The 26,029-nt window shown below is 39.4% G+C and overlaps 1 protein-coding gene and 1 long non-coding RNA gene across 7 annotated transcripts in view; one reads left to right on the top strand and one right to left on the bottom strand.

The window, feature by feature from the left end:
• Window positions 1-26,029, top strand: part of CLYBL (citramalyl-CoA lyase) — a 248,137-nt gene that overhangs the window by 203,143 nt on the left and 18,965 nt on the right. For 5 of the 6 annotated variants that reach the window (XM_027590124.1, XM_027590126.1, XM_027590123.2 and 2 more), the window contains exons 3-7: window positions 10,856-11,044; window positions 14,948-15,049; window positions 16,789-16,882; window positions 18,228-18,395; window positions 22,937-23,061. In XM_027590124.1, the coding sequence (XP_027445925.1) occupies window positions 10,856-11,044; window positions 14,948-15,049; window positions 16,789-16,882; window positions 18,228-18,395; window positions 22,937-23,061 (678 nt within the window). The remainder of the gene's footprint in view (window positions 1-10,855; window positions 11,045-14,947; window positions 15,050-16,788; window positions 16,883-18,227; window positions 18,396-22,936; window positions 23,062-26,029) is intronic. The other variant, XM_027590129.2, reaches the window with a different exon arrangement.
• LOC118356830 overlaps window positions 11,051-26,029 on the bottom strand; it is a 33,646-nt gene continuing 18,667 nt past the window's right edge. The window contains exons 2-3 of the long non-coding RNA XR_004819977.1: window positions 11,957-12,064; window positions 11,051-11,492 (exon numbers count right to left, since the gene is read on the bottom strand). This is a non-coding gene — a long non-coding RNA (uncharacterized LOC118356830). The remainder of the gene's footprint in view (window positions 11,493-11,956; window positions 12,065-26,029) is intronic.

The following is a 26,029-nucleotide window of genomic DNA, read 5'->3' as shown; positions in this document are numbered from 1 at the left end:
CTTCACATCATGTAGACGTGGCTAGTGGCCCCCTCAGGGGAAAGCATGCCAAAGCACCCCGTTCCTCCACTCACAGACTGTTCCGCCTAGAACAGGTCTCATGGCCCCTTATGCCTCTGCCGCCCTGCTAGAGACCAGAACTTATACCATTGCCCCTGTGAGGCTGTGAGAACAAGTGATGAGTGAGAACAAAGAAAATAGTAAGAGTAGGAAGGCTCCAGAGCTCCACAGACAGACCTGGGCATGGCGGTTGTTATTCGCATGGAGAAAGGCAATACATGCCTTTAGTAGGTAAATACTTCGTCTTTTGAAAAGGTTGTGTGAGGGTGCCTGGGTGGCTCAGTTGGTTAAGCGACTGCCTTCGGCTCAGGTCATGGCCCTGGAGTCTCGGGATCGAGTCCCGCATCGGGCTCCCTGCTCGGCGGGGAGTCTGCTTCTCCCTCTGACCCTCTTCCCTCTCGTGCTCTCTGTCTCTCATTCTCTCTCTCTCAAATAAATAAATAAATAAATAAATAAATAAAAGAAAAGGTTGTGTGCAGGGCACCTGGGTGGCTCAGTCAGTTAAGCGTCTGCTTCGGCTCAGGTCATGATCCTGGAGTCCCAAGATCGAGTCCCACGTTGGGCTCTCTGCTCAGCGGGGAGTCTGCTTCTCCCTGACTTTCCCCACTCTTGTGCGTACGCTGTCTCTCTCTTATTCTCTCTCTTTCAAATAAATAAAATCTTTAAAAAAAGAAAAGATTGTGTGCAAAGTATACCTCAAAGCCACACTATTAAATCAAAGTTAATAAGAAATGGAAAAAGCATAGGCAGTTGTGCCCATGAGAGCCATCTTCTCGACACTGGCTCCACATTTCCCTATGAGTTTGGGTTTTAGGCACCTCAGAGGCATGGGGATGCCTGGCAAGGTCCTCGAAAAACCCCATAAGACCTGTCACATACAGTTGAGGAGGATCCATCAGAAGCAGGTGGGGAGAAGGCAAAGTAAAAGAGTAGAGGGGGTAAAGGCGATGGATAGGACCCAGCAGTTCTATTCCTAGATAGATACCCAAATGAATGGGTACAGAAAGTAGGTTAGAGGTTACTGGCTGGGGGGTAGGTGGGAATTAGGAAGTATTGCTTAATGCTTACAGAGTTTCTGTTTGGAGTGATTAAAGTGTTGGATATAGGTAATCATGATGGTTGCACAACATTGTGACAGTATTAAGACCATCGAATGGTACACTTAAAAATGGTTAAGGGGCGCCTGGGTGGCTCAGATAGTGAAGCGTCTGCCTTCGGCTCAGGTCGTGGTTCCAGGGTCCTGGGCTCGAGCCCTACATCGGGCTCCTGGCTCAGCGAGGAGCCTGCTTCTCCCTCTCCCTCTGCCTCTCCCCCTGGTCATGCTCTCTCTGTCTCTCTCTCTGTATCTCAGTGTCTCAAATGAATAAATAAAATATTTAAAAATGGTTAAAATAGGGGTACCTGGGTGGCTCAGTCAGTTAAGCATCCGACTCTTGATTTCAGTTCAGGTCATGACCTCAGGGTTGTGAGATCGAGCCCTGCACAGGCCTCCGCGCTTAGCACAGGATCTGCTTGGGATTCTCTCTCTCCCTATCCCTCTGACCCTCCCCACCTAAAAATGGTTAAAATGGAAAATTTTATATTGTATGTATTTTGCCATAGTTTTTTTAAATGAGCAAAGGATTTGAAATAGACCTTTCTCCAAAGAAGATATAAAATTGGCTAATGAGCACATGAAAAGATACTCGACATCGTTAGTCATCAGGGAAATGCAAATCAAAACCACAATGAGCATGGTGAGAGACCACTTCACACCCACTAGGATGGCTCTAATCAAAAAGATCCTAACAAGTGTTGGTGAGGATGTAGAGAGCAATTGGAACCTTCATACACTGCTGGTCAGAATATAAATTGACACAGCCACTTTGGAAACAGTTAATAGTGCCTCAGAAGATTAAACATAGAGTTACCTTATGACCCAGCAATTCTACTTTCTCCTAGGTACGTACCCAAGAGAAATGAAAACAGATAACCAGGAATGCCTGAGTGGCTCATTCAGTTAAGCGTCTGCCTTCGGCTCAGGTCATGATCCCGGGGCCCTGGGATCGAGTCCCGCATCGGGCTCCCTGCTCAGTGGGGAGCCTGCTTCTCCCTCTGCCTGCCATTCCCGCTGCTTGTGCTCCATCTCTCTCTCTCTCTGATTGATAGATAAATAAATAAATAAATAAAATCTTTAAAAAAAAGAAACAGATAACCATACAAAAACATGTACGTGAATGTTCGTAGCAGCATTTTTCCTAGTAGCCAAAGGCCAAAACAAACCAAATGTTCATTAACTGATAATAGATGAACTAGAAGTGGTATATTCATACAATGGAATATTATTTGGCAATAAAGAAGTTCGGATACATGCTACAGCGTGACAGACCTTGAAACATTGTACTAACCAGTCAAAAGATCACATACTGCGTGATTCCATTTATATGAAATGTTCAGAATAAGCAGATCTACAGAGAAACAAGATGGATTAGTGGTTGCCTAGACCTGGGAGGGTTGCGGGGATATGGAAGTAACTGCTAAAGAATATGGCGTTTCTTTTGGGGATGATGAAATATTCTAAAACTGATTATGGCAGTGGTTGCACAACTACGAATACACTAACAGCCACTGATTAGTTAACCAAAAAAAAAAAAAAAATCACAAGCCTAAAAATAATCTCCCGCAAATTATTTCCCACAAATAACAAGTAAAATGAAGTTAACTTGCCATTAACTTGTTTTTTTTTAAATGAAGCATAATTAACATACAGTGTCATATTAATTTCAGGTGTGCAATACAATGATTGAACAGTTCTGTGCATTACTCAGTGCTCATCAAAGGGTACTCTTGATCCCCCTTATGTATTTCACATCCTCCCGCTTACCTCCCTTCCGGCAAGGACCAATTTGTTCTCTGTATTTAAGAGTCTGTTTTTGTCTCTTTTTTTGTTAATTTGTTTTGTTTCTGAAATTCCGCATATGAGGGGTGCCTCGGTGGCTGAGTTGGTTAAGCGTCCGACTCTTGATTGCAGCTCAGGTCAAGATCTCAGGGTTACGGGATCAAGGCCCACATCGGGCTCCATGCTGAGCACGGAGTCTGCTTGTCCCTCTCCCTCTGCTCCTACCCCCACTCTCTCTCTCAAATAAATAAATTTAAAAAATATTTTTTAAAATTCCGCGTATGAGTGAAATCATATGATATACATCATTAACTAGTTTTTAACATTTTACTGTGGAAATATTCTAATACAGATGGTCCCCAACTTATGATGGTTCACTTTAGGATTTTTCAACTTTACAGTGGTGCAAAAGTGATATACATTCAGTTGCAACTGCACTTTAAATGTTGAATTTGGATCTTTTTTGGGCTAGCAATAGGCAGTAAGATCCTCTGTGATGATGCTGGGCAGCAGCAGGGAGCCTCAGCTCCCAGTCAGCCCCATGAGCACCAAGGTAAACAACCAATGCATCTGTACCATACAGCCACTCTGTTTTTTCATTTTCAGTACAGTATTCAATAAATTACTTGAGATATTCAACACTTTATTATTAAACAGCCTTTGTGTTAGATGATTTTGCCCAATTGTAGACTAGCATAAGTGTTCTGAGCACGTTTAAAGTAGGCTAGGCTCACATATGACGTTCAGTAGGTTAGGTGAATTAAACACATTTTCCACTGACAATATTTATTGACTTATGGTATTTTCAACTTACAATGAGTTTATTGGGACATAACCCCATGATAAGTTGAGGAAGATCTGTATATGCAAATGTAAAGAGAATTGTGTCAAGAGTCCCCATGTATTCACAAATCAGCTCCAAAAATTATCAACATTTTATTTATTTTTTTATAAATTTTTTTAAAGATTTTATTTATTTATTTGACAGAGAGAGACACAGCGAGAGAGGGAACACAAGCAGGGGGAGTGGGAGAGGGAGAAGCAGGCTTCCCGCCAAGCAGGGAGCCCGATGCGGGGCTCGATTCCAGGACCCTGGGATCATGACCTGAGCCGAAGGCAGACGCTTAACGACTGAGCCACCCAGGCGCCCCAACATTTTAGAGGCACTTTAAGAAATTTTTTTCCCCAAGTTGTATTACAAAAACTTTAAACATCACAAAAGTTGAAAGACTGTACAATGAATACCCTTATACCCACCTCCTATATTCTCCCATTAATATTTTACAGAGTAAAAACTTGTCCACCTGGCTATCCTTCTGTCCATCCATCAGTTCATTTACTTTTTAATTAATTTCAAAGTAAGTTGCAGACAGCCACAGTAGACTTCCCCTCAAATACTTCTGTGTGTATACCATTGACCAGCCTTCAAAACTGGTTACTATTCTCTTTGCTCTTTTGTGGTAAAAATTATATAAAATGAAACACAAATTTTAAGCATACTTTCTGTGAATTTTGATGAAAGTATAGGCCTGTATGACTTAAAGCCATTTAAAAAATGTTTTTAATTGCTCAGAGACCTTCCAAATAAATTCTTTTCATAGATTTATTGTATTCTAGTGTTGTTTCTTGTGGAGTTTTCTCTTTTTCCATTAAATCTCTGAGGGGCAGAAATGCCAGTTGCATATTATGAACTATCTATCCATACACCCTGAGCCTTCTTAGTCCTTTGAATGAAAGTTGATTTGGCATTTCACTATAAACGTGTGTTTTAATGTACCTTTTATAATTAAGACATCACAAACTTTGCTCTACCCAAGTCTACACTTTCAGAATACACAGAGTGCCTAGAATGTAATAATTTGTGGGATAAATCAGTGAGTGAAAAATTTTTCACTTTTTTTATTGTGGTATTGCATATATAACAAAATTTCCCATCTTACCCATGTTTAAGTGTACTATTCAGTTGTTACTGGTACATTCACACTGTTGTGCAGCCATGCCACCATCCATCCCTGTAACTCTTCATCTTGTAAAACTGAAATGTTGTACTCATTAAACACTAACTCCCCATTCCCTCCTCCCCCCAGCACCTGGCAACCACTATTCTACGTTCTGACTACTCTAAGTACCTCACTGATGTGGAATCACAACAGTATTTGTCTTTCTGTGACTGGCTTATTTCACTTACCCTAATGTCCTCAGGGTTCATCCATGTTGTAGCATCTGTCAGAATTTCCTCTCTTTTTAAAGTTGAATAAAATTTCATTGTACATGTATAACACATTTTGCTTAGCCATACTTCTGTCAGTGGACACTTAGGTTCCTTCCACATTTCAGCAACGATGAATAATGCTGCTATAAACACAGGTGTCACCAATAATCTCTTTAAGACCCTGCCTTCAGTGCTTTGGGATATATACCCAGCAGTGGAATTGCTGATCATCCGGTAATTCTATTTTTAATTTTTTGAGGAACTGCCATACTATTTTCTATAGCGGCTATAATTTACATTCCCACCAACAGCTCACTAGGGTTCCAATTTATCCACATCCTCACCAACACTTGTTTTTTTCTGGTTTCTTTTTTTTTCATAGTAGCCATCCTAATGGTTGTGAACTGGTATCTCAGTGTAGTTGTGATTTGCGTTTCCCTAATGATCAATGATGTTGAGCATCTTTTCATGTGCTTATTGCCCATCCGTGTATCTTCTTTGGAGAAATATCTATTCAAGTCCTTTGCCCATTGAATTGTGTTGGTTTTGGGGGGTTTTTTTGAATTGTGTTGTTTTTTCGTTGTTGAGTGTTAGGAGATATGTATATATTCTAGATATGAATCCTTTATCAGTTATATGATTTGCAAATATTTTCTCCCAATCTGTGGGTTGCCTTTTTTCCTCTGTTCATAGTGTCTCCTGATGTACAAATACTTCTTAATTTTCATGAAGTCCAGTTTTTTTCTTTTGTTACCTGTGCCTTTGGTGTTAACCGTGAATGAAATTTTAAACGAGTTGACTCACGGTATATGCAGTATTGTTGTCAGTTTTCTTCTTTCAAAAACAAATCAAGATTTCTTTATCGTGTGGAAAAAAACAATGGGATAGAAAACTCAACACTCTCACCTTCCTAAAGAAACACTACCACGTTGTAATAATTAATGAGAATTTATTTGCCTTTTGTCCAATGCAGTCACTACCACAGTCTCTGGGATCCTATAATAAATTTTTATACATTTATGAGAAAAATACAATAATATAGTTTACAAGCGATGACCTGTTTTATGTCACAAGCACTTTTTTTTTTAATATAAATGTATAAAAGAAGTTGTGTGATAAAGGAGATCCTTCCATGGAAAAGTTCAGTCCAAACCAAATGACCTCAACATTTTAAAAAATTTTTCGCATAAATACTGATAGCAAGGCCATCTGCCCAAAGTTCGTTGCACTCCGGGCCCACGACATCGTTTTACAAATCAGATAACGTGGAAATAAGATGGACACATTCAGAGAAGACAGAATTCACTAGTGTTTTTGAGGCTGTGGCCTCGCAGTTTGCCTTTTGAACGATGAAATATTAATTGCACATTTTTAAAAATCACCAAGGTTATGCATCTCCCTGGAGTCTAGAAGGTCTTTCATATTTCTTAATTACCAAATCTGGGTTCTGCCGCTCGGCTTTCTCCCTGTTCCTGTTGCATCAAGGGTGCCCTTGCGGTTTCCTCTGAAAAGGACTATACATTAACATACGAGGTTGGGGGGGGGGGTGTGGAAGAAGGGAAAGGTGTTAATTCAGATGTTATGAAACTGTGATAATGCTATTATTTAAGGCACTTATTTGGGTATGTTTATACTTTGTAGTTTTATAAATAAACCCAAGGGGCTCCTCCTGGTTGTCACAATCCTCCTTGAATCTCGTATCCTGTCTGTCTCTTCCTATCCGACAGTAGAATTGATGCCGCTCTAATCCCTGGAAGTTGGGAACTAATGAACTCACTGCTGAGCTGCCGCCACGGAGCTTGGTCCCAAACTATACTGTACTTCACACTCGATTTATTCTCCAGATGGCGAGACTGTGCCGCCCTGCCGCGAGGGACCACCTCTTCCACTGGAGTGTAAAAGTGGACGGATGTTGTTTTCTTTGCAGATTTGATCATTCGGAGCTAGAAACTTGCGAGGATGATTAGTTATTAGCTTTAATGGGTGCCAATTGAACCAACTGCACGCATATTTTCTCCTTTAATTTTGGAGTCTGCAGGTCTTGGCGATGGTTGATTTAGCCGCTTTCTTACGTCACCCGAGCGTGTCTCTTCCCCAGGTGATAAGAACCGGGTCTCTGAAATCAGAGCACGCCTTGGTTCCTGGCCCAGACAGAGGCACATAATACGGTGGCTTATGTATAAGGACAAGTTTATTAGCCACTGGTCCACTGCACTGAGCAGCCTGCGGCACGAAATATCGATTGGCTGCAGGAAGTTTGGTGACACCACTTTTTATTTAGAACAGGGACCAGTGATGATTCTGATCGGTGCCAACTTTCGTTGTGACCTCTGCAGAGTTCACCTCTGGAATCAGACATGCTGTAGAACACACTGTGATAATTAGTCTCTGCAAAGATCTAATGTAACTGTTGAGAAAGGCCTGAATTCCATTATTCTGTTTTTTCCAGGTTGTCAGATTTTAGTGGGACAAGTTCACCCTACATTAAGAAATGCTTACCAAGGCCGTTCTGTAAGACACCCCTTCCCCCCCGCCAAAAAAAGGTCTTTTTTGAGGGACCTCTTTTTGCTTTGATTTCCTCTTCCTTCTTTTGCCAGGGAACATTACCTCCCAATAATCTCAGCAGATCACTTATATAGCCCTTCGGAGAAGGGGGTGTCTGCCAGGCCGTGTCTTACTGATCCTCTGAATGAGACAGAAACTGGAAGGATACGGGGCGCCTGGGTGGCTCAGTCATTAAGCGTCTGCCTTCGGCTCAGGTCATGATCCCAGGGTCCTGGGATCGAGCCCCGTATCGGGCTCCCTGCTCGGCGGGAAGCCTGCTTCTCCCTCTCCCACTCCCCCTGCTTGTGTTCCCGCTCTCGCTGTGTGTCTCTCTCTCTGTCAAATAAATAAATAAAATCTTTAAAAAAAAAAAGAAATTGGAAGGATAGTTAGGGCCAAACAGAAGCCAAGGAAAAAGAGAGAGTGAAAATGTGAAGGGAGCAAGGTGATGCAAAGGAGAGAGCTGTGAGAAAGAGAGATTGGTATCAAGGAGAGAGGGAGGGAGAGAACAGAATGAACAGAATTTCTTTCTTTTCACAACTGGGCGGATGGTGGCTCTCTCTAGCTGAGCACCCAGAACTAAACTTAATTGTTTCTTAGAAACTGTCTTCCTCTCACCCAACAGATGGTATGGGTGTGTTTGCTAGCACAGTAACATATTTCACCATTAAAGCACCAAAAAGAAAAAAAAGAAAAAATCAACATACTTGTTGTTTGGTGTAAATTTCAGTGAAGATGTCGGATATTTTGGGCTACATAGCAGAGGGTTGCATGCTTAGTTTACGTAAATTGCAGCAAGCAACAGCCTGTTAATAAGGATATTGTGTGGCAATATACCTCCAAAGCCATCATCTTTTTTTTGGAAAGGTACAGAATGAGGAAATGGAAAGAGCTTGTTTTCATTCTGAGCCAAAAAAAAAAAGTCTAACAAAATGCTGAGGAGTCACTGTTCATTATTATAACATGAAAAGTACTAATCAGATTATGCCTAAAATTGGAATTAGGTACTTCATTTGCAGCCAATTTCACAAGGGTTGAATTTTACTAAGTAAACCGGAATGTGCTGAAACCATGGTAATCTGACTTTAGTTAAAATCCCAAATGGGTTTAGAACACGAGCTTTGAACAAACAGTCCCTTTCTAAATGGAAACAACAAAACAGCTTAGAGGTCAGATTTTGTTCGACACCAACATGAACAATTTAGGAAGTTGACGTTGCCAGGGATTCTGCACCTTGGGCACACACACAGATTAAAATAGAGTGTAGATGATGATTCAAGTAATCCAAGTTTTAAAGTGCCTTTCAGGCTAAATGATCTGGTTCGTTCCTTTCCATTTTCCATTCACTCTGTCCCAGTAGACCCTTGACAAGCCCAACCTGCTATTGAAAGAAATCCTGGAAGTTGAAATATTTACAAGCTGGAGAGCAATCCTGAGTTTGTAGCTGTGCAGGCTACATGGAGCATAACACATTTTAGGTTCTCGGAGGCCATGGATCTAAATGCCCACACTGCCAAAGAGCTGAAGGCATTTCTCTCGACAGCTCTAGATGTCCTTGGAACCATGACACTGAGCTCACTTCCGCTCTTCACCTTCAGGGTTTTCCTAGTTAGTGAATGTAACAAGAAGGCATGGCAGAGCAAGCGGATGAGTTTTATAGCTGTGGAATAGCCAACGGCATGATGTGGAACCAAGCCACTGTTGGCCGCATCGTCCTTCACTTTAGCTAGCGTGCGCACTCTCTTGCTTTTGTCTAAGCTTGGCCTAATTATCTGCAGTCAGAGCTCTGTAAATCAGGGCTCCACAGGGCTGTCTTGAACTGGTCTACGTATTCTGTTTCCATCTGACCTGACAACTCTAAGCCACTGTTTCCTCACACTGTTTAACTCAGACCACATTTGGAAGGCTTCCCTGCTCCCACTCGGTCGTAGACCTACATCCGTCTGCTTTAAATCTACTGTCCTGGCTTGTCTTGTTGATTAGACTTAGACCCAATATCGGCTCTCATAATTCTCTTTTTGTCTCCGCTTTGGTTTGCTATTTTCCCAGGTAAGTACTGCTGTTCAAATGGCTGTATATTGTTAAGACTTTTTTTTTTAAACCACATTCGTCAGCAGTGAGAAGCTTTAAAGTTTTATTAGTATCATAAAAACCCTTCCCAAATGAAACTACTTTTGATAAGTGTTCATTCTGACAATGAGAATTTGTTGAGGGCTGTTGGCAAGTTGAAGGAATTTGTTTTTGAAACTGAAATTGGCAGGAAGTAATGACCCCAAGTGCTTTCTTTCTCTTGACGCCAACCCCCACCCCCTCAATACGCTCCTTTCTCTCCCCACCCCCTTCCCCACCTTCAACACCCCAACTCAGAGCCAGTAAATAACATGTTTGGTTTCATACAGTTTTTCTAAGGACAATTCACATACTGAAGCAGGCTTTCAACCTTTCAGCTTTTCTTAACTGTGGAGCACAGACTGTCAAATCAAAGGGAAAAAAAAGTATTTGTTTTCCACTTCATGAAGGGATTTCTTCGTGGCATTATTGCCTTCCATCTGAATAAGTTGGAGCTTTTTTTGTACTGTGGAGTGTCATTTTCCTGTAAGCACCTTCTTAATTGAATGTCAAAATTCAACTCACTTGCAAAAAAAATTTTAAGTGACTAAAAAAACATGACGCATGTGGAAAGAGAAAAACAAATCCTTATTTTTTCCCTAATGTGAATATGCTGACAGACGAGACTACCATTATCCATGTGTTATGTAGTTCCTTATATTTATTAAATGAGAAAATGCAGGTAGAAGACCTAGAACCTTGCCTAGAGCTTAGTAAATGCTCAATAAACGTTACCTATTAGTTATTTTACCCTCGTAGTTGGAAAGCAATGCTAATGAGCGAGAGCACAGTACTATTTAAGAAGTGCAGCAGTACGCATGACGGTGGTTGTCATCTCTGTTACAGTCATCTTGAGTGAAGTTTGGAAATCAATCTCTTGTCTGTCAGATTGGACAACTTATTTCAAATACCATTTATTTGCTGGACGGGAAATGTGTAGATACAGTCATGGTGCTCAGACTCTGAATCCACATAGCAGGTCCACGGTCAGTTGGATTCTTTGCTCTCGATGACAAATAAACTTAGGAGATACATTTTATTGACACTGATAGAATGAAGCTCGACTGAGAATAGTAAAAACGCTTGAAGACTTTGATCTGGGCCCAACCGAAAAGTGTGTGAGAGTCAACTCGGTGTCCAGCGGTCTGGCCGAAGAGGACCTGGAGACCCTCCTGCAGTCCCGGGTCCTTCCCTCTAGCCTGATGCTGCCCAAGGTGGAAAGTCCTGAAGAAATCCAGTGGGTGAGTAGCTAATGCTCTGCTTTAATTGAAGGCTCAGGAGCAGCTCTGAAGGAGTAGCAGAAGGGAAGGATTCGGGTGCTGCATATTTTGAAAACACATGCATGGAGCAGAGAGAAAGGGAGGTAAAGGAAAGGAGGGAGCCCAAGAAACTGTTCCCTTCACACAAGGAGAGCCCTGGCTTTACCCAGAGTGTTCAGAGGAACAACTCTGCCCTCGGGATGATGAGTCCGCTCCCCACTCAGACTTGCGGTTTGGCCAGAACAGCCTCCTCGGAAGCCTCACAGAGCAATCCTTGGTAACTGGCTTGCCCGGGAATTGGATCACTCCTCACGGCCCGCCAGGCCCTAACCGCCACCGGAAGAGCAGTGAAGTAAATGGCTCCCACCCAGGTTCATTTGCAGTCTTCATAGACAGGGAAGGCGCATTAGCCATGAATGAAAAAACGAACCTAGAGGAGGAGAGGGCAAGGTCACTCCTGAGGGCAACTAGAGGAAGAAACAGGAAGCTTTTAACTAGTGGTTTTAATTAGCACAGATATTATTTCCTGAACAGCTCTCTAGTCCGTCCTTTTTTAAATTGGTGACAGGTGTGTGTGTGTTTCATGACAGACTTTTCAGCCAATAAAAACCTGGCATGTCAAATTACTTAAGAAAACTTTGAAATGGGCCTAATTATACTATGATTGTTTTCATTGTTCAAGGAGGGGGAGGCTAGATTTTATTTAGGGGTTGCTATGATTTTGCAGATCTCTGCCGAATAAAATACCTGCCCATTGTGCCGCTCAGGGGCAGAGGGCCTGGGACACGGCTGTGGGCGCAGGTTTTTGATGCCACATCTGGGATTATCTCTAAGGCTGTGGCTGCAAATGCAGCAATACACCGAATAGTTGTACTACCAGAGGAAACTGCTCACCTTTTGCAGGCATGTAGATGCGTCGAATCTGTACTTTCCAGTGCTCTGGCCGCCCGCCCCATGTGGCTACTGAGCGCTTGAAATGTGGCAAGTCCAAATTGAGATGTGCTGTAAGTGTAAAATACACATGGGGTTTTGAAGACTTAGCAGCCCACTCCTCCAAAAAGAATGTAAATTATCTCAGTTTTTATATTGATCACATGTTGAAATGATTAATATTTCAGGTCTATTGGGTTGAACAAGCATTATTCAAATGAAACTGACCTATTTCATTTTCCTTTTTTAATGTAGCTCCTAGAAAATTCAGAATTACATCTGTGGCTGCCATTATTTTTTCTGCTGGACAGCTCCGTGTTGGAGTCTTCTTGAAGACCCCATGTTCAAGGACCCATATTTACTTTCTAAACTGGAGTTCTTCTCTCCAAGGTCACCCCTCAGAAGCTGGGAGATACTGGTTACAGTAGGCTACAATCCCCGAGGCCTCCTACCCCATTCGAATGTGTCTTAAATTGATTGAAATGGAATCTGAAGCCACTGTTCCCTTTTGGTTTCATGTTAATGCCTGTTTATCACCGTTACTACCCTTCATTTAAGAGGGGAGGACCCACCCCAGCCTTGAGCTACAGCTTCTGTTCGCTCTTTTAAATCCTTGGATAGAAATAGGATTTCTAGTTAACAGAAGTCTTTTGGGCTGTTTATTTTTTTCCTCTCCGTTTGTATTTATGTGAAGCATAAAACCCAGAGCCTGATGCACAACTGAAAGATGGGCTTCCTTGTTTCCTTTTGTGTGAGAATCTCTTGCCGGCCTTTTGTCGCTAGTGTGGGTTCTTGTTTGACTGGCACGGCTTATTGGACTATAACAAGCGCGACTCTGCCTTCTTTGTCGTGGGACAATTCTCCCACAAATCCCGAACAGTGTGCATTCTTCCAACACACTATTGGGTGTGCACTGGAATTGAAAGAATTGCTGAGCCCTGCTACTTCATCTCCTCCCCAATCTCTTTGTGATTTTTTCCCCTTCTTTTCCTCCACCCCCTCCCCAGCCCCTCCACCTCACTGAAATGAACACTTTACCAGGCCGGAAACATTTAATCGTCTCCTTTTGAAAAAATTAATTGAAACTTCTCCACTAGTTACCTTTTGTGGCAGTACTTAATGCAATTTTTTAAGAAAGAAGGGGAGGAGGAGAAGGAGAATGGGCCAGAATATTTAATTTTTAAATGTCCCTGTTGGCTTAAAAACAGAAGGCATTAGAGATTTTTCTAAGAACAGGAAATATATTATAAAGTACTTAACTAGTTTTAAACTTTATGATTCTTGTAGTTACAACTGTTATCGCAAAGAATGGAGCAAGTAATGTTGCACTTTTTTTTGGTGTTGGTTTTTTTTTTTTTTTTTAGTGAGAAAAAAAAAGTTCCTCCAGTGCAGATACAACACCAAAACCGCTAATCTTTCACTACCCATTTTCTAGCTTAAATGGGACATAAATTAGGTTTTACTTTCACTTTCCCGTAATATTATACATTTTGTCTCCTTACATTGTAGCCTTCTCTTCTTTCTTGCTATTTTGGTTGAGTTATTCCTTCCCTTGAAAAGTTACTAAGGAGGTGATGATGATGGTGTCTGAGGAAGGGAGGGGCAATGGGAGCAACTGGGAATAATTCTTCATTACTGAAAGCTGTGATTTATTTTAGCCTAATTGTAAAGTTACTGCAAATTGCTCAAAAGCTTTTTAAAGATCCCAGTGATTAGATTTTTTAGGCGGGGGGGGTGCTGCACAAGCAAGGAGGGGGCAGCTAAAAGGGGAAATAACACCTCTAATCCTGCTTCTGGTAAATAGGCTGCCAGCTTTTAAAATGAGTTTCCTTTCTATTAGTCAGAATATTATGCTAAGCCTTAAGCATTAGTTTTTTTATGTTGCCATAGCAGCCCTATTCCTGCAGGGTGGTGACCTGCCATGATTACAGTACAAAGCTTATAGGGTCTTGAAACCCCCTTTGAAGATGAAAAGTCTTTGATGGTTTATATTTATGCAAATCTCTTAGATATGATTTACCCAACTGAGACTGAATGGAGAGATGATTAAAATTCCCTTTTCCTTTGATATCCATTAATGGCTGAATATTCCTTAAATTTAAAATGGATATATATGTTTTCATCTTTATTTACAAAAATAGCTTTATCATACCTGTGGTTTTTTTTTATCTCCCCACATCTTATTAGATCTAGATAGACATAATAGATTTACAATTTAGAGTGTGGTGGGTTTTTTTTTTTTTCCTTTTGAAAGGGGGGGTGGTGGAGATCTGTGCAAGAGCTTTTGTATGTTTCCAGATGATAGATTTTGGAATTTGGGCTACCCCACTGGCAGTGCAGAGCTAGCTGTGAACTGGTCTCATGGAAAAAATTGGCGAGCTTTGGTCTTCAAAGAATTAAACTTCCTTTTTAAGGTCTTCCTAGGTAAGCTAAAAAATTATGAAGAAAAACCTTCTGAACAAAGGATAATGGTGCTATAATGAATAATATGGGTTCCACGTAGAAGGCTGCTGAACAGTGCCACTGATGTCAGTGCCTGGTCCAAAACAAAAACAGAATGGCAGGTAGAGCAAGACTTCACTGTTTTGGGGGCCTACCATTTGCATTTAACGAAGTGAAGGCTAGAGGTCTTACGTAAATATGTTTTCAAGGAAAGCATTTAAACTCCAGAATCTCTCTTTCCACTTCTAACTCCTAGGCCTCAAATTGCTCCTTTAGGGGAAAAAAAAAAATTATAATGCTTGGGGTTTTACTATGTAGTTTGGTGGGAACTTTGTTACCTATTTTCTTTGGTCTTTCCTCCTATTTTTGTTTTGTTTTCATTCTTTTTTGTGTACGAAATAGGCTGGGATATTACTTCCTCAGGCCAAAGACTTAAATACTACTTCTACGTCTACATTTCGGTGATTGTACATTTTTTCCCCTACTAATCACCTATGACACTTTTGATTTTAGTTTTCAGACAAATTTTCCTTCTACTTAAAAGGCCGAAAACTTGAACAACCTATGAATTTAATCCCTTTTGTGGAAACTGCAATGGGTTTGCTCAATTTTAAGGTAAGAGAACATAATGTGACTAATAAGTTAGTATTTTATTTATTACCTAAGGGAACTTTTGTTCTCAATTTTGACATCTACTTAAAAATATTTTTCTAGAAAGATTTATAGGCAAAGTAAACCTTGAGCACCATTTGTTCTCTATAATAATCCAAAACCAGGCTGTGAGCATCTTAGAAAACAAAAGAAATTGGCTAAATAGCAAAGAACTTCCCAATCCTAAATATTTAAGTGAAATATTTATATATTCCTATTTCAATTAAGTAATCACATGTAAACATGTTTTGAATTATTATATTTGTAGATGAAATCTACATGAAAATTTATTTTGTTGCCCTTATGAATTAACTTTCAATTATTCTTTTGTAACAATTGCCTTTTATTGAAAAATTTGCTGGCCTCTTTTTAGCAACATTATCCATCATGTCTAGTATGTAAGACTGCTACTTGTAGGTTAGGATACATCAATAATTTGTAGTATATTATTTCAATTTGCCACATTAGAACATAAAGTATTTCCTGATATGCATTCAGGAAGATTAGCTGAACCAAGTGTTTGCCAGCATTGTATGGTTACATGCAACAATTTGCCTTAACGATTTCATGGCTAGCTTGTTTTTTCCCCTTTATCACTGATCATTTAAACTGTTTTCCAAAATATGCCTCACATTTCACCTGACTCATGAACATCATTGTAGCACCCTGTCTCAGAAGGCAGGAGGGAAGAAATCCCTAAAAACAAAGAAAAGAGATAGTTGGAAACTGCCCAGAGAGATAATACGTGAGTAAGAGCTCCGAGAGGAAACTTTGAGACCTACTGGACCATGCAGGAGGGGCAGAGTGCATATGTTTGGGGAGCTGCTTCAAGCCTCATGATCAGCGTGTTTACCCCACTAACCACAAATTCTTCCAGCCTGCCCCACAATTCTGAGATACAATCAAAGCATATCCCTTAGATGTGACTAGATTCATACGATGATTGAATTCTAAACTCCACTGCACCATTTTATTCCATATTGTAAGTAGAAGCATTTACAACCCCTGAAATTAATCAATGTCCTCTCCCGATTCTCAGGTCTTCCCCATCCACATACATTAGCATGCTGAATCTCCACCTTGGTAGATTCAGTTACATCTAGGACAAATGTTATTAATCTTTATTTTCACATAGAAATATGGAAGTTGCTAATGAATACATCTTGGATGACTTGTTGCATTTTTATTTGCCCCTCTGGAGTTGTAGATTTTTGTATTGTATGTCTTTAATCCTGAGACCATTTACTAAGAAATCCTGATCCTAATGCAAATAATCCAATTAATTTGATTTAAAAATTCTTTCCTTCTCTCCTGTGGTTTTATGTTTATTGTTTGAGAGTCTCTTAAAACAAAAACAAATTTTGGAAAAAGAGAAGTAATTTACAGTACGATCAAAATGAGTTAATTCAAAGTTTCTCTAGAAATTAGATGAACTATGATTCGAACATTATAACTATATTAATATATATTTGTAACTATATTAATGTAATCCATTAAGCAAAGCAAATCTATACAACATATTTATCTTGGACAATATTAAAAGCCTTTCAAAAGGGGTAAATTTAGGCTGCATTTTTAGGACTGCCAGTTTGCTTTCAGCAAACTGTTAAGAGTTGGATCTTTCTGTTACTGAAATCCACCATGCTGCTCCTCTCTAAATTGTGCGTTTCTATGAGATCTGGTTCTGTTCTGCTCTTTTACAGGCCGTGTGTGAAGAAGCACTAAAGACCGGACCTCAAGTGGGTCTTTTTCTAGATGCAGTCATTTTTGGAGGAGAAGACTTTCGAGCCAGCATAGGTATCAAACAAATTTCTCTCTTTTTCAATCTCTGTGTGTGCATGTATCTATCTGTATGTGTGTGTGTGTGTGTGTGTGTGTGTGTGTGTGTGTATTTTATCTTTGCCCCTTCCTGAATGGACATTTACATGACAATATATATTTGCCAACCATGACAATGGTTTTTCAGCTGAATGGACAATACTTTCTGATAATTTAGGGCACCTCAGAGCTGTCCTGCTTCCAGAACACTATATTATTACTTCTCTTCATTTATAAAATAATAAAAAGCCTGTTGCAACCTCAGATGTGTTTGGGAATATATGATACCTACTTTGTTCGTAGTGACTATAATATGTGAACAACCTCTCCGTTGCTTATGTTTTCACATCAGTCTGAGGGCTATCTAGGCTTCTAACACAAATTTAAGGCAATTTCACATTTGTTTTAATGAACCATTTTCTACATTAAATGTTGTATCCAAATATCATTTTAAACAGATCTTAAATTCCCCCTAAAATACATTTTAGAACTCTTCTTATTAAATATTTATTGAGATAGTATGCTTGTTTCCACTGATTTTCCCCATCCCTTGGGCACTCTGCCTCCGGTCTTAACTCGTAACTCTGGGCACACCTAGAAAAGAGGCCAAGGCCACAGAACATTTGCAGAACCACAGTCCCAGAGGCCTGAAGCCTGGAGCTCTCCCTGAGCAGTGTCACGGTCCAAATACAAACAGCAATACCCCCCACACACCCGCCTCTACGGGGAAAGAAAAGGAACTTATTTTAATACCAGTCTTTCCAAGAGACTTTTGTGTTTCCGACAGTTCAGTGGACACTTTCTGCCTCTTTCAAAATGAGTGCCCTTCCGTTTCCCCAAGTTCTTCATCCAAACCCTGAAGCTGCACTGTTTGGCTCAGAACCTTAGTTATGGAAGGGCATTGCATCCACAGCACGCGAATGTCTGTGCTCAGTGAGAGAAGTTAACCATTTCCTTGCACAGCTGCTCGGCCACCTTTGGTGGTGCTTTGAACTGATACTTTCCAAGCAATGGCAAGAAGGAAAAAATATACCAGAAGTTAATTTGTGACCTAGCAAATCGTTTGTGGTTGTATCTCCTGAGATGCAGGAGGGGTCTTTTCTTAATCCACACACAAGCAATGACACTGCAAGATGCCTTCCAAGATAAAGAGACACATATGAGATTTACTCTGCCTCCACATATCCCTCTCTTCGTTTATATTAGAATCATCATTTTGCTGGGGAGCAATTCCCAGGTCTTTACAAACCAAGTTTTTACAATAGGTGGCTGGGTTTGGTTTCCAGAGTTCATGTCTCCCTTTTCTATCCACATCCCATTGCAGGTGCAACAAGTAGTAAAGAAACCCAAGATATTCTGTATGCCCGACAGAAGATTATCGTTACAGCGAAGGCCTTTGGTCTGCAGGCCATAGATCTGGTGTACATCGACTTTCGAGATAGAGAGGGGCTCCTCAAGCAGTCAAGGGAAGGAGCTGCAATGGGATTTACCGGTATGATTCTTGAGGGTATCTTAGAAAGCAGTAGCTAAATTAGCAAACATTCCAGAAAAGTAGAACTATAACCAGAAATTAGTGTTTCTAATGTAGCCACATATCTGCTATACTTATTCCACTATTTGAAATGTGAGAAAGCCATCGAGGGCAAGAACCTACGGAACAAACTGTTGTGTTTTCCTTTGGCTGGGCAACTTAAACAATGAAGCCCTCATTTTATTTCCTCTTTACATTAGTTGCCTTTTTTTTTCCTGTCCTCCTAAGTATTCTGTTTTGCTAGCCCTAGAGGAGGGATGAGGCTATAACAGAAGTGTTTTTGAGTGAATGGCCGTAAGAGTTTGGGTTGATGGGGAGAAGAAAAATGTCCTCATACATTCAAAATAGTCATTCATTTCTGAAAAGAACCTCGGTGATATCTTCTTTTTTTTTTTTTTTTTTTTTTTTTTTTACTCATAACTAGTTTTTTATTCTTCTCCCACTTCAAGCTCCTTATTTCTCTCCCACCTCCCAGTAAGTGTCTATGCACCTGGCGACACCTACGGGCTTTGGCTGGCACTAAGAGCTGCAGGTCCCCCCGCAATCCAGTCCTGGAGCGCAGGCAGATATCTGTTGATTGGTGTGTCTGATCACTCAGATCCCCAGGAGTCCAGGTAGCAACCAAAAATTGTGTTTTTGCAACAGAAATCCATTTTTTTCAAAACCACAATAGGATTCTACACACAAACACACGTCAGCAGTTGTGTGTACTCATACACTCATGTACACAACCATGGATAAGAAACACCATAAGCTCTTTTATTCTTATTTATTCTTCTGCTGCGAGTTCTAAGAATATCATGATCATAAATGAACTCAAATAATAAGGAAAAGGGACAAACATCCTTGCTATCCCTTTTGTAAACATTTTTGAAATGTGTCCAGTTAGGGATTACTGAAAGAAATATTTCATAAAGTGAACCTTAAATGTAAAACATATCTTAATGGACGGTGGTTTAACCCCAAATAAAATTAAACAAGTTAAGAAACAATTTTAGTGTTATATTAGACTTAAATAAAGTTCTAACATTTGTTTTTGTGTTTTTAACATGAAGAGTTAAAACAAAATGTGCTTCCCCAAATTTGTTTAATAAATAAATGTGATCTCTTATAGAGAAATATTTTCCAATCACCTGAACTATTAATAAATGAATCCTCCCTACATTTAGTAGTGACTAAGAACGAAAGAGTCCCTCTCTCCTGGCCCTGAGGTTGTCCTTGTTCCTGTGGCCTGTTACACCTGCCTCTTTCCAATGACCAGTTAGGACATAGCCCAAATGGAAAAGTTGGAGAGACACTCCATGAAATCTATCTAATAGACCTCGATGTTGTTGGTCTAAAATGTGTGGCATTGGCTGCCAAGCAGCCAGATGTTGCTGTGAAATGGGCACTAATTCAATAAAAAAAAAAATTGAAAACACTGAATTGATGCGGGCCTGTGTCACCATCACTCAGTATAACCTGGGTGTCCTCAGCTACCTCTGGGGTAAATGTTTGCTCCAGAACTTATAAAGGAGTTTGAGAATTTCTCCAAGAAATAGGGCTGAATTAAATTGGTCCCTAATTCAATCGCAGAAGACAAGTTACTTCAAATCAGATTTAAATTTCTAGACTGTGCCCAACTCAGCATGAGGAGCTTATGGGCTTGGCACTATTGTTTCTCAACAACAGGGAGTATTAAATCACACACACAAAAAAATGGAAGCAGGGGGAGAATGGGGAGGCACAGAGGGTACAGTGCCCATTATATATTCAAGTGAACAAGTCAGTAAAGTAGGGAGCTACACTTCATAACCATTTTACAATTTTTAGAAAGAAGGTCTTTGTAGTCCCAATTATATTGCTACATACCAGTAAAAGGTAATTAGTCTGATAATAAGATACGAGATTATTTGTAGTATTTTGAAACAATAAGGGCTTTGATTATTTTAGACCCAGTTGTCATCTGTTTGTCCTAATTATTTGTCATTTAATTGCCATAACTTGGGCTTTGCACAAGCAGGGAGGAAAGCAAGGAAGGAAGAAGAAATACACACCCTTTCTGAAGCAGGTGGTTGAAAAGTTTTAAATACCTAATGAAGGTATCGTGTTACCCCTAACACTGAGGAGCAACACTCAGTCTATGCTATAAGGATTTTCTCTACTTTTAAAAATTATACATTTTTTTAATGAGTTGTAGTTTTTTAAAAGTTAGCCATACATCTCTTCTGCAGTCATTATTTCATGGGGCCACAGTCCATGTGGATTGATTTTAAATCAATGCATTGGCCATATCAGTGGCTATTAACATTAGGAATTATTCTTATAAAAAGAAACCAAAATTAAATCTTGGAATAAAGCTTCAACAGCTGACTTGGTCATCACAGTTACTGCAGTCCTGCATGCTGAGAAGAAAGAGGATAAATATGAAGCACCGTAGGTTTTCTTCTTTTTTGCAGTCTTTTGTAGAAGACAAAAATGACACCATCATACAGTCACCTAAAAGACTTGACAGGTATTGATTTAAAGCACGATATATCAAGTGGTACTGTAAAAAGGATTTCATGGTCATAAATTTTAATGTCTTCCAATTTTGCACCCTCAGTAACTTGCCAATAACAGCTCTTCTGTATAAAATATTTGCTTCACTCCCACATGGCATTGAAGTCTCATGTTCCATTGTTGGGGTATACAAGAATCAGCCACAGATAACTTCATGTGTGGATGTTCATAAATTTCTAAAACTTAACACGTATCCTAAAATTAGCCTCACTACCAAAATACTGGTACTTGCAGGCCATCAGTGGTTTCCCAGTATTTCTAGATAGTTTATGTTTTGCTCCTCAAGTCATAGTGTCTGTACCAAGAAGTTGCCGTGAAATCTGGCTTTTTACACATCTGTGTAAATTATGTACATAAATTATAAAATTCAGGTCTAACAATTAGTACAAAATGACTACCAGAACTGACACCCTTTATTAATAATATTGTAACAACTATTAGATGACTTAAATATAATTGCAATACCTACTACTGAAAAAAGCTCTCATTTGTCATCACGGGTATTATTTATTCGCTGAAATTATTCCTCAATTTTAGTGTATGTGCTGCCGAAGTGAGCACGATTCCTCAAATAATTTAAAGCATCTTTAGTTGTACAGGGTTTTAATGTTTTATTAGTATGCTGACAGATTAGAATGAAATAATAGCAAGGTAAAGGTGTTCTAATTATGCTACTAGAAGAAAAGATATTGCTATATTTATTCACTTGAACTCTTTTCCATGGAATACTAAAAAAATTTTTTTACAAATATTGGGGTTTTTTTTTTCTATTCAATAATGACAGTAACAGGAATTATCTTTTTTAAAACATCAAGGGTATAAATTGTATTGGCTAAATGTTAAAACAACTATTTCAAAAGATGGATGAATATATTTAGGAGAGCAAATTATCATTAAGTGCACATTCATTTTTAAAGAACCAAATATGTCCATAATTTTATCATGTAATAAAATACAATCTCATTATTATAACATTAAATTATGTTGCATTTTATTAATGACCTGATTCAATTTTGCACTTCCCCGATTGTTAAATTGTTCCTTTTAATGACTGCATGATTTCGTAGAAGCCTGTGAGTGTTATGTTTGTGTAATGTTTTTCCTTAGGATCCTTAAACTCTGAAAAGAAGCAGAAAGCTTTTTTAAAGCTATTACTAAAGAGATTAACTTTCTTCTGGGTATCTAAATGTCTACATAAGAGGGAAATATTCAGTCTTCATTCTACAAGAAAAAAGGGAAAGCCTGGTTATGTTTATAGATAGAGAAACTTTCAGTAACTTTTTTATTTAAACATTTTGAAATGGAGTAACCTAGAGACCACTGTGTTCAAATCTGCCTTCTATTCCACTGTACTGAATAAAATTTTTTCATCGAAATCCAGTTTTCTGATAGTGGTTAGAAATGACACGCTATATTTGTCTAAAAGAAAGAAAATTAAATGTATTATATTATTGTAAGCCACTATTTGATATTAATATGGTTATAACGTCTGCATCTGTAAGCTTTATGAAAAACAACAGACCACTTCTAAAAGAAATCATGGCAGGTGGGATAATGGTACAAAATAAGCAAAAGACAACTTAAAAAATTTGAAAGAGTTAACATATAATTTTTTTGTACTTTGACTCAAAATAATCACTCTAATTTGCAGATATTATCCTTTAAAGTTCCAGCCAAAGGAACCTAGTCAACCCACCTGTAACTAAAAATGAGAGATTATCTGCACTAAGGTGGCATTTCTATAGGATCAGAAACACAATTACTCCCATTCTTCTGTGTTTCTTACGTGGTATTCTGGAAAAGCCTGCCAGATTGCAGTTACTTTCTTTTTAAAAAGTTCTAAAATAATTAGTTATTTTACATACAGACTGTGAAGCATTAGGAGCCTTTCGTGGTTGAGACATTTTGTTTGAACATCTGTTTGTTGTTTCGTGTTTCCGGTGTTATTAATCTTCTTGTAGGTAAGCAGGTGATACACCCTAACCAAATTGCCGTGGTGCAGGAAGAGTTTTCTCCTTCCCCTGAAAAAATTAAGTGGGCTGAAGAACTAATCGCTGCCTTTAAAGAACATCAACAATTAGGAAAGGTAAATGTTTTGTTAATGCCTTGGGTGAAACTGGTGTTTAAAATACTGTGGGGTAAAAATATAAATTAGATATCATTTGAGTCATTTCAAAAACTCATTGCGTTGTAAGGGGGGAGGTGGGAGGGGACAGCATTCATCAGGGAGAAATTCGCTTAAGGTAAATTTGCCTTTCCATGTTTCTGAATATTTCACTACCTGGCCCTCAAGTCTCTCTAGAGGTTATTCTTTTCATAAACTATATTGGCAAGCCTTTGAGAAAATAGAAATCTGTTTAGTTTTTCTCTATAGACTCCGATGCAGCATTCATATGAAAATAATTTTAGATCAAAGTGAGAGCAAGTTGTGATGAAATAAACACAGTTTGATCAAATGGTTCTTGTGGAGAGAGGAAATAAATTTTCAAGTTATTTTAATTTTGGGGCAAAAATGTACAAAAAGCTCCTCCGGTTTAGTCATTTAAGAGTGGGAGGTTTTGTATGTGTTTGTACCAATTTCTGGACCTGAGATCTAGATAGAATGGAGAGCAAATTAACAGTGGAGTACGGTTGTTCCTAATTTAGTGCATCATTGAGCCTCGCGTTTCCTGCTCTGTGGGTTTCTGCTATGTAAATATTGCAGTGGTGATGCGCAATCTGTCTCCACTTTGTGCCAGTAACACTTAAATTAGGTGTCGCCTGAAGGAAGATTTTATGCTAGTTGCAGCATTGTCAGTTAATTATCTTAAAGGTTATTTGCAGTAATACCGTTTGCCTCTTTGTAAGAGAATGGGGGGAAAGTTGCATTTATAAATCCATCCTAGAGGTACTATCTAAACTCAGCCTTGTTACCTACATAAGGAGTGAAGTTTTAGTACCTGCGATGCAAAAGTACTTGGGGAAGAAAGAATGCTGAAACATTACCAAGGTTCTAAAAACAGCCCCTTACGGCGGGGGTGGGGGTGGGGGGGTGGGGTGGGGGAGACAAAACTGGCGTCAGTGGTGAACTGGTGACATCAATGTGAGAAGTATCACTTGCACTTTTCACCGGCAGTAAAAACACCTGAAAATCCCAGGACTTGGGAATGTGGGTAGCAGTATTAAGTGGGTCACTCCCTCCCTGTCATTACGGACACCTGCCTTCAGCTCCGACCTTGTATTCTTGCTCACCCTCACACACTCACAGGCTCATCTTTACACAAACTGGCACTTCAAAAGGCAAAATATGTGACGTTGGAAACCTCCCATTTGGACTTACACCAATTTCAGGATAAATAGCATTCTTTCATTTCAAATCAGGAGTGGCTATCAGAAAAACACCGCAGTTTATAGAAATGTGTTTTGAAAATCACAGTTTTAATGTCCATTTCTATATCTTGACTCCAAAACCCAGCGCCTCCATGAATGCACATAAATATTTACAGAGACAGAGGGCCATGTACTTTTTCATTCATACGTGCAAAGAACTCCATCCAGGCCCCCGTCGCCCCTGTGCCCCTGCACACACTAAATGTTCTCTACCTCTCTGTGTGTGCCCTACGTCCACTGATAAATACTTCCTACTGAAATAATAAACTGAGGCAGAATATGGGCCATCAAAATGGCAGCCCAAGCAGAGTTCCAGTCTGGGCCAACACTGCCTCTGTTAACCGCCTACACTGGGTTTCACACTGAATAACATCAAAGGATGCCACTTAGCACTGTAAGCGGCCAGGTGCATGGAAGCCAGCTCCATACTAAACTTCGGGGAGCCAGCAAACAAAACTCAAACTAGAAACACACTCTTTTGCTGGCATTTTCAGTTCTTGAACAAAGGAAAAAAATACTTTTCCATTGTATCTTAAAAGTGTTCCCGAACAAAACTGTCCCAAAGTGTCCTTGCCTTTTGATGATGGCAACTTAAATGTTAAATTCTGAACTGGCTTTTTTTTTTTTTTTTTAATAAGAAATGCTGTTTTGGTGGGGCGTAAGCTTTCACAACAGTGTGGTAGGACAGCTTTTCTTAACACAGAACCACAGAAATTAGAGCAGAAGGGAGACTCACCATTAGGTCATTTCCTCCCTGCCCCATTGGCGTAGGTTTGTTTCCTACAGCAAATTCTCCTGGTGCTTTGTCCAGCAAGGTTTAAATGATTCAAGTAATGGGGCTTCCAGTGGGGACATATGGTTATTTTATCCAGTTCGCATGTTTCTTTCACTCTCCCTATAAATTGGCTGGTCACAAAAATTGGGTCTGCAGGTAGGTGACTCTGGGTCTTGAAGGGTCTTGGGGTTTAAATAATGTGTGTTCTGTTTGTAAAGATTTAGTATAAATAGGTTGCTCAATTGTATAAAGTATTGCTTCCAACAAACATCTAATCTGTTTTATTTCGAATGTGAATCGCTGATGAAAACATACACCCTCGGATACTTTGTCCAAAGCACAGGTGACTCTGTCAAGGATGGTAAACTGATAGTCTGTGTCCTAGTGAGACAGTTACAGATTTCCAAAAGACCTTTTTTCCCCTCTGATGAAAATTTCATTCAAGTAATGTTTTTAAGTAGAAATGACCCAAGAAGGCAAAATTATATATTTTGCTTTTCTCTACTTCTGCTCCCATCCTAAATTATATTCTGCCCTAAGACCAGAGGTATAGCTGAAGTTCGCAGGTAATGCTGGGTGCTTTGTGTTTTCTATAGTGATAATAATTAGTACTGTTGTATAGTAATAATAATAATAACAATATTGTAATAAAAATAATTATCAAAAATAAAAGTTGTACCCTTTTTTCTGTTCCTTCCAAATAATTAAATTTGTGGGAATACTTAGATTACAAAGTAGATAAATTATTGGAGAACTGTCTTTGGTGTCACAGAATTTTTTGTTGTTTCATTTTAATTAGAGATTCTTAGGAAATAAAGTCTGATGCCCCTTAGTCTAATGTCAGGTGAGAAATACTTTACGTTAAGAAATAATAATCTGCTCATATAATCTGTCACTGTTTGGCGGATAG

The sequence above is a fragment of the Zalophus californianus genome, chromosome 3 (genome assembly GCF_009762305.2).
Source record: "Zalophus californianus isolate mZalCal1 chromosome 3, mZalCal1.pri.v2, whole genome shotgun sequence".
Taxonomy (NCBI): domain Eukaryota; kingdom Metazoa; phylum Chordata; class Mammalia; order Carnivora; family Otariidae; genus Zalophus; species Zalophus californianus.
The sequence above is the reverse complement of the archived record's forward strand: the minus strand, read 5'-3'. Positions and strand labels throughout refer to the sequence as shown.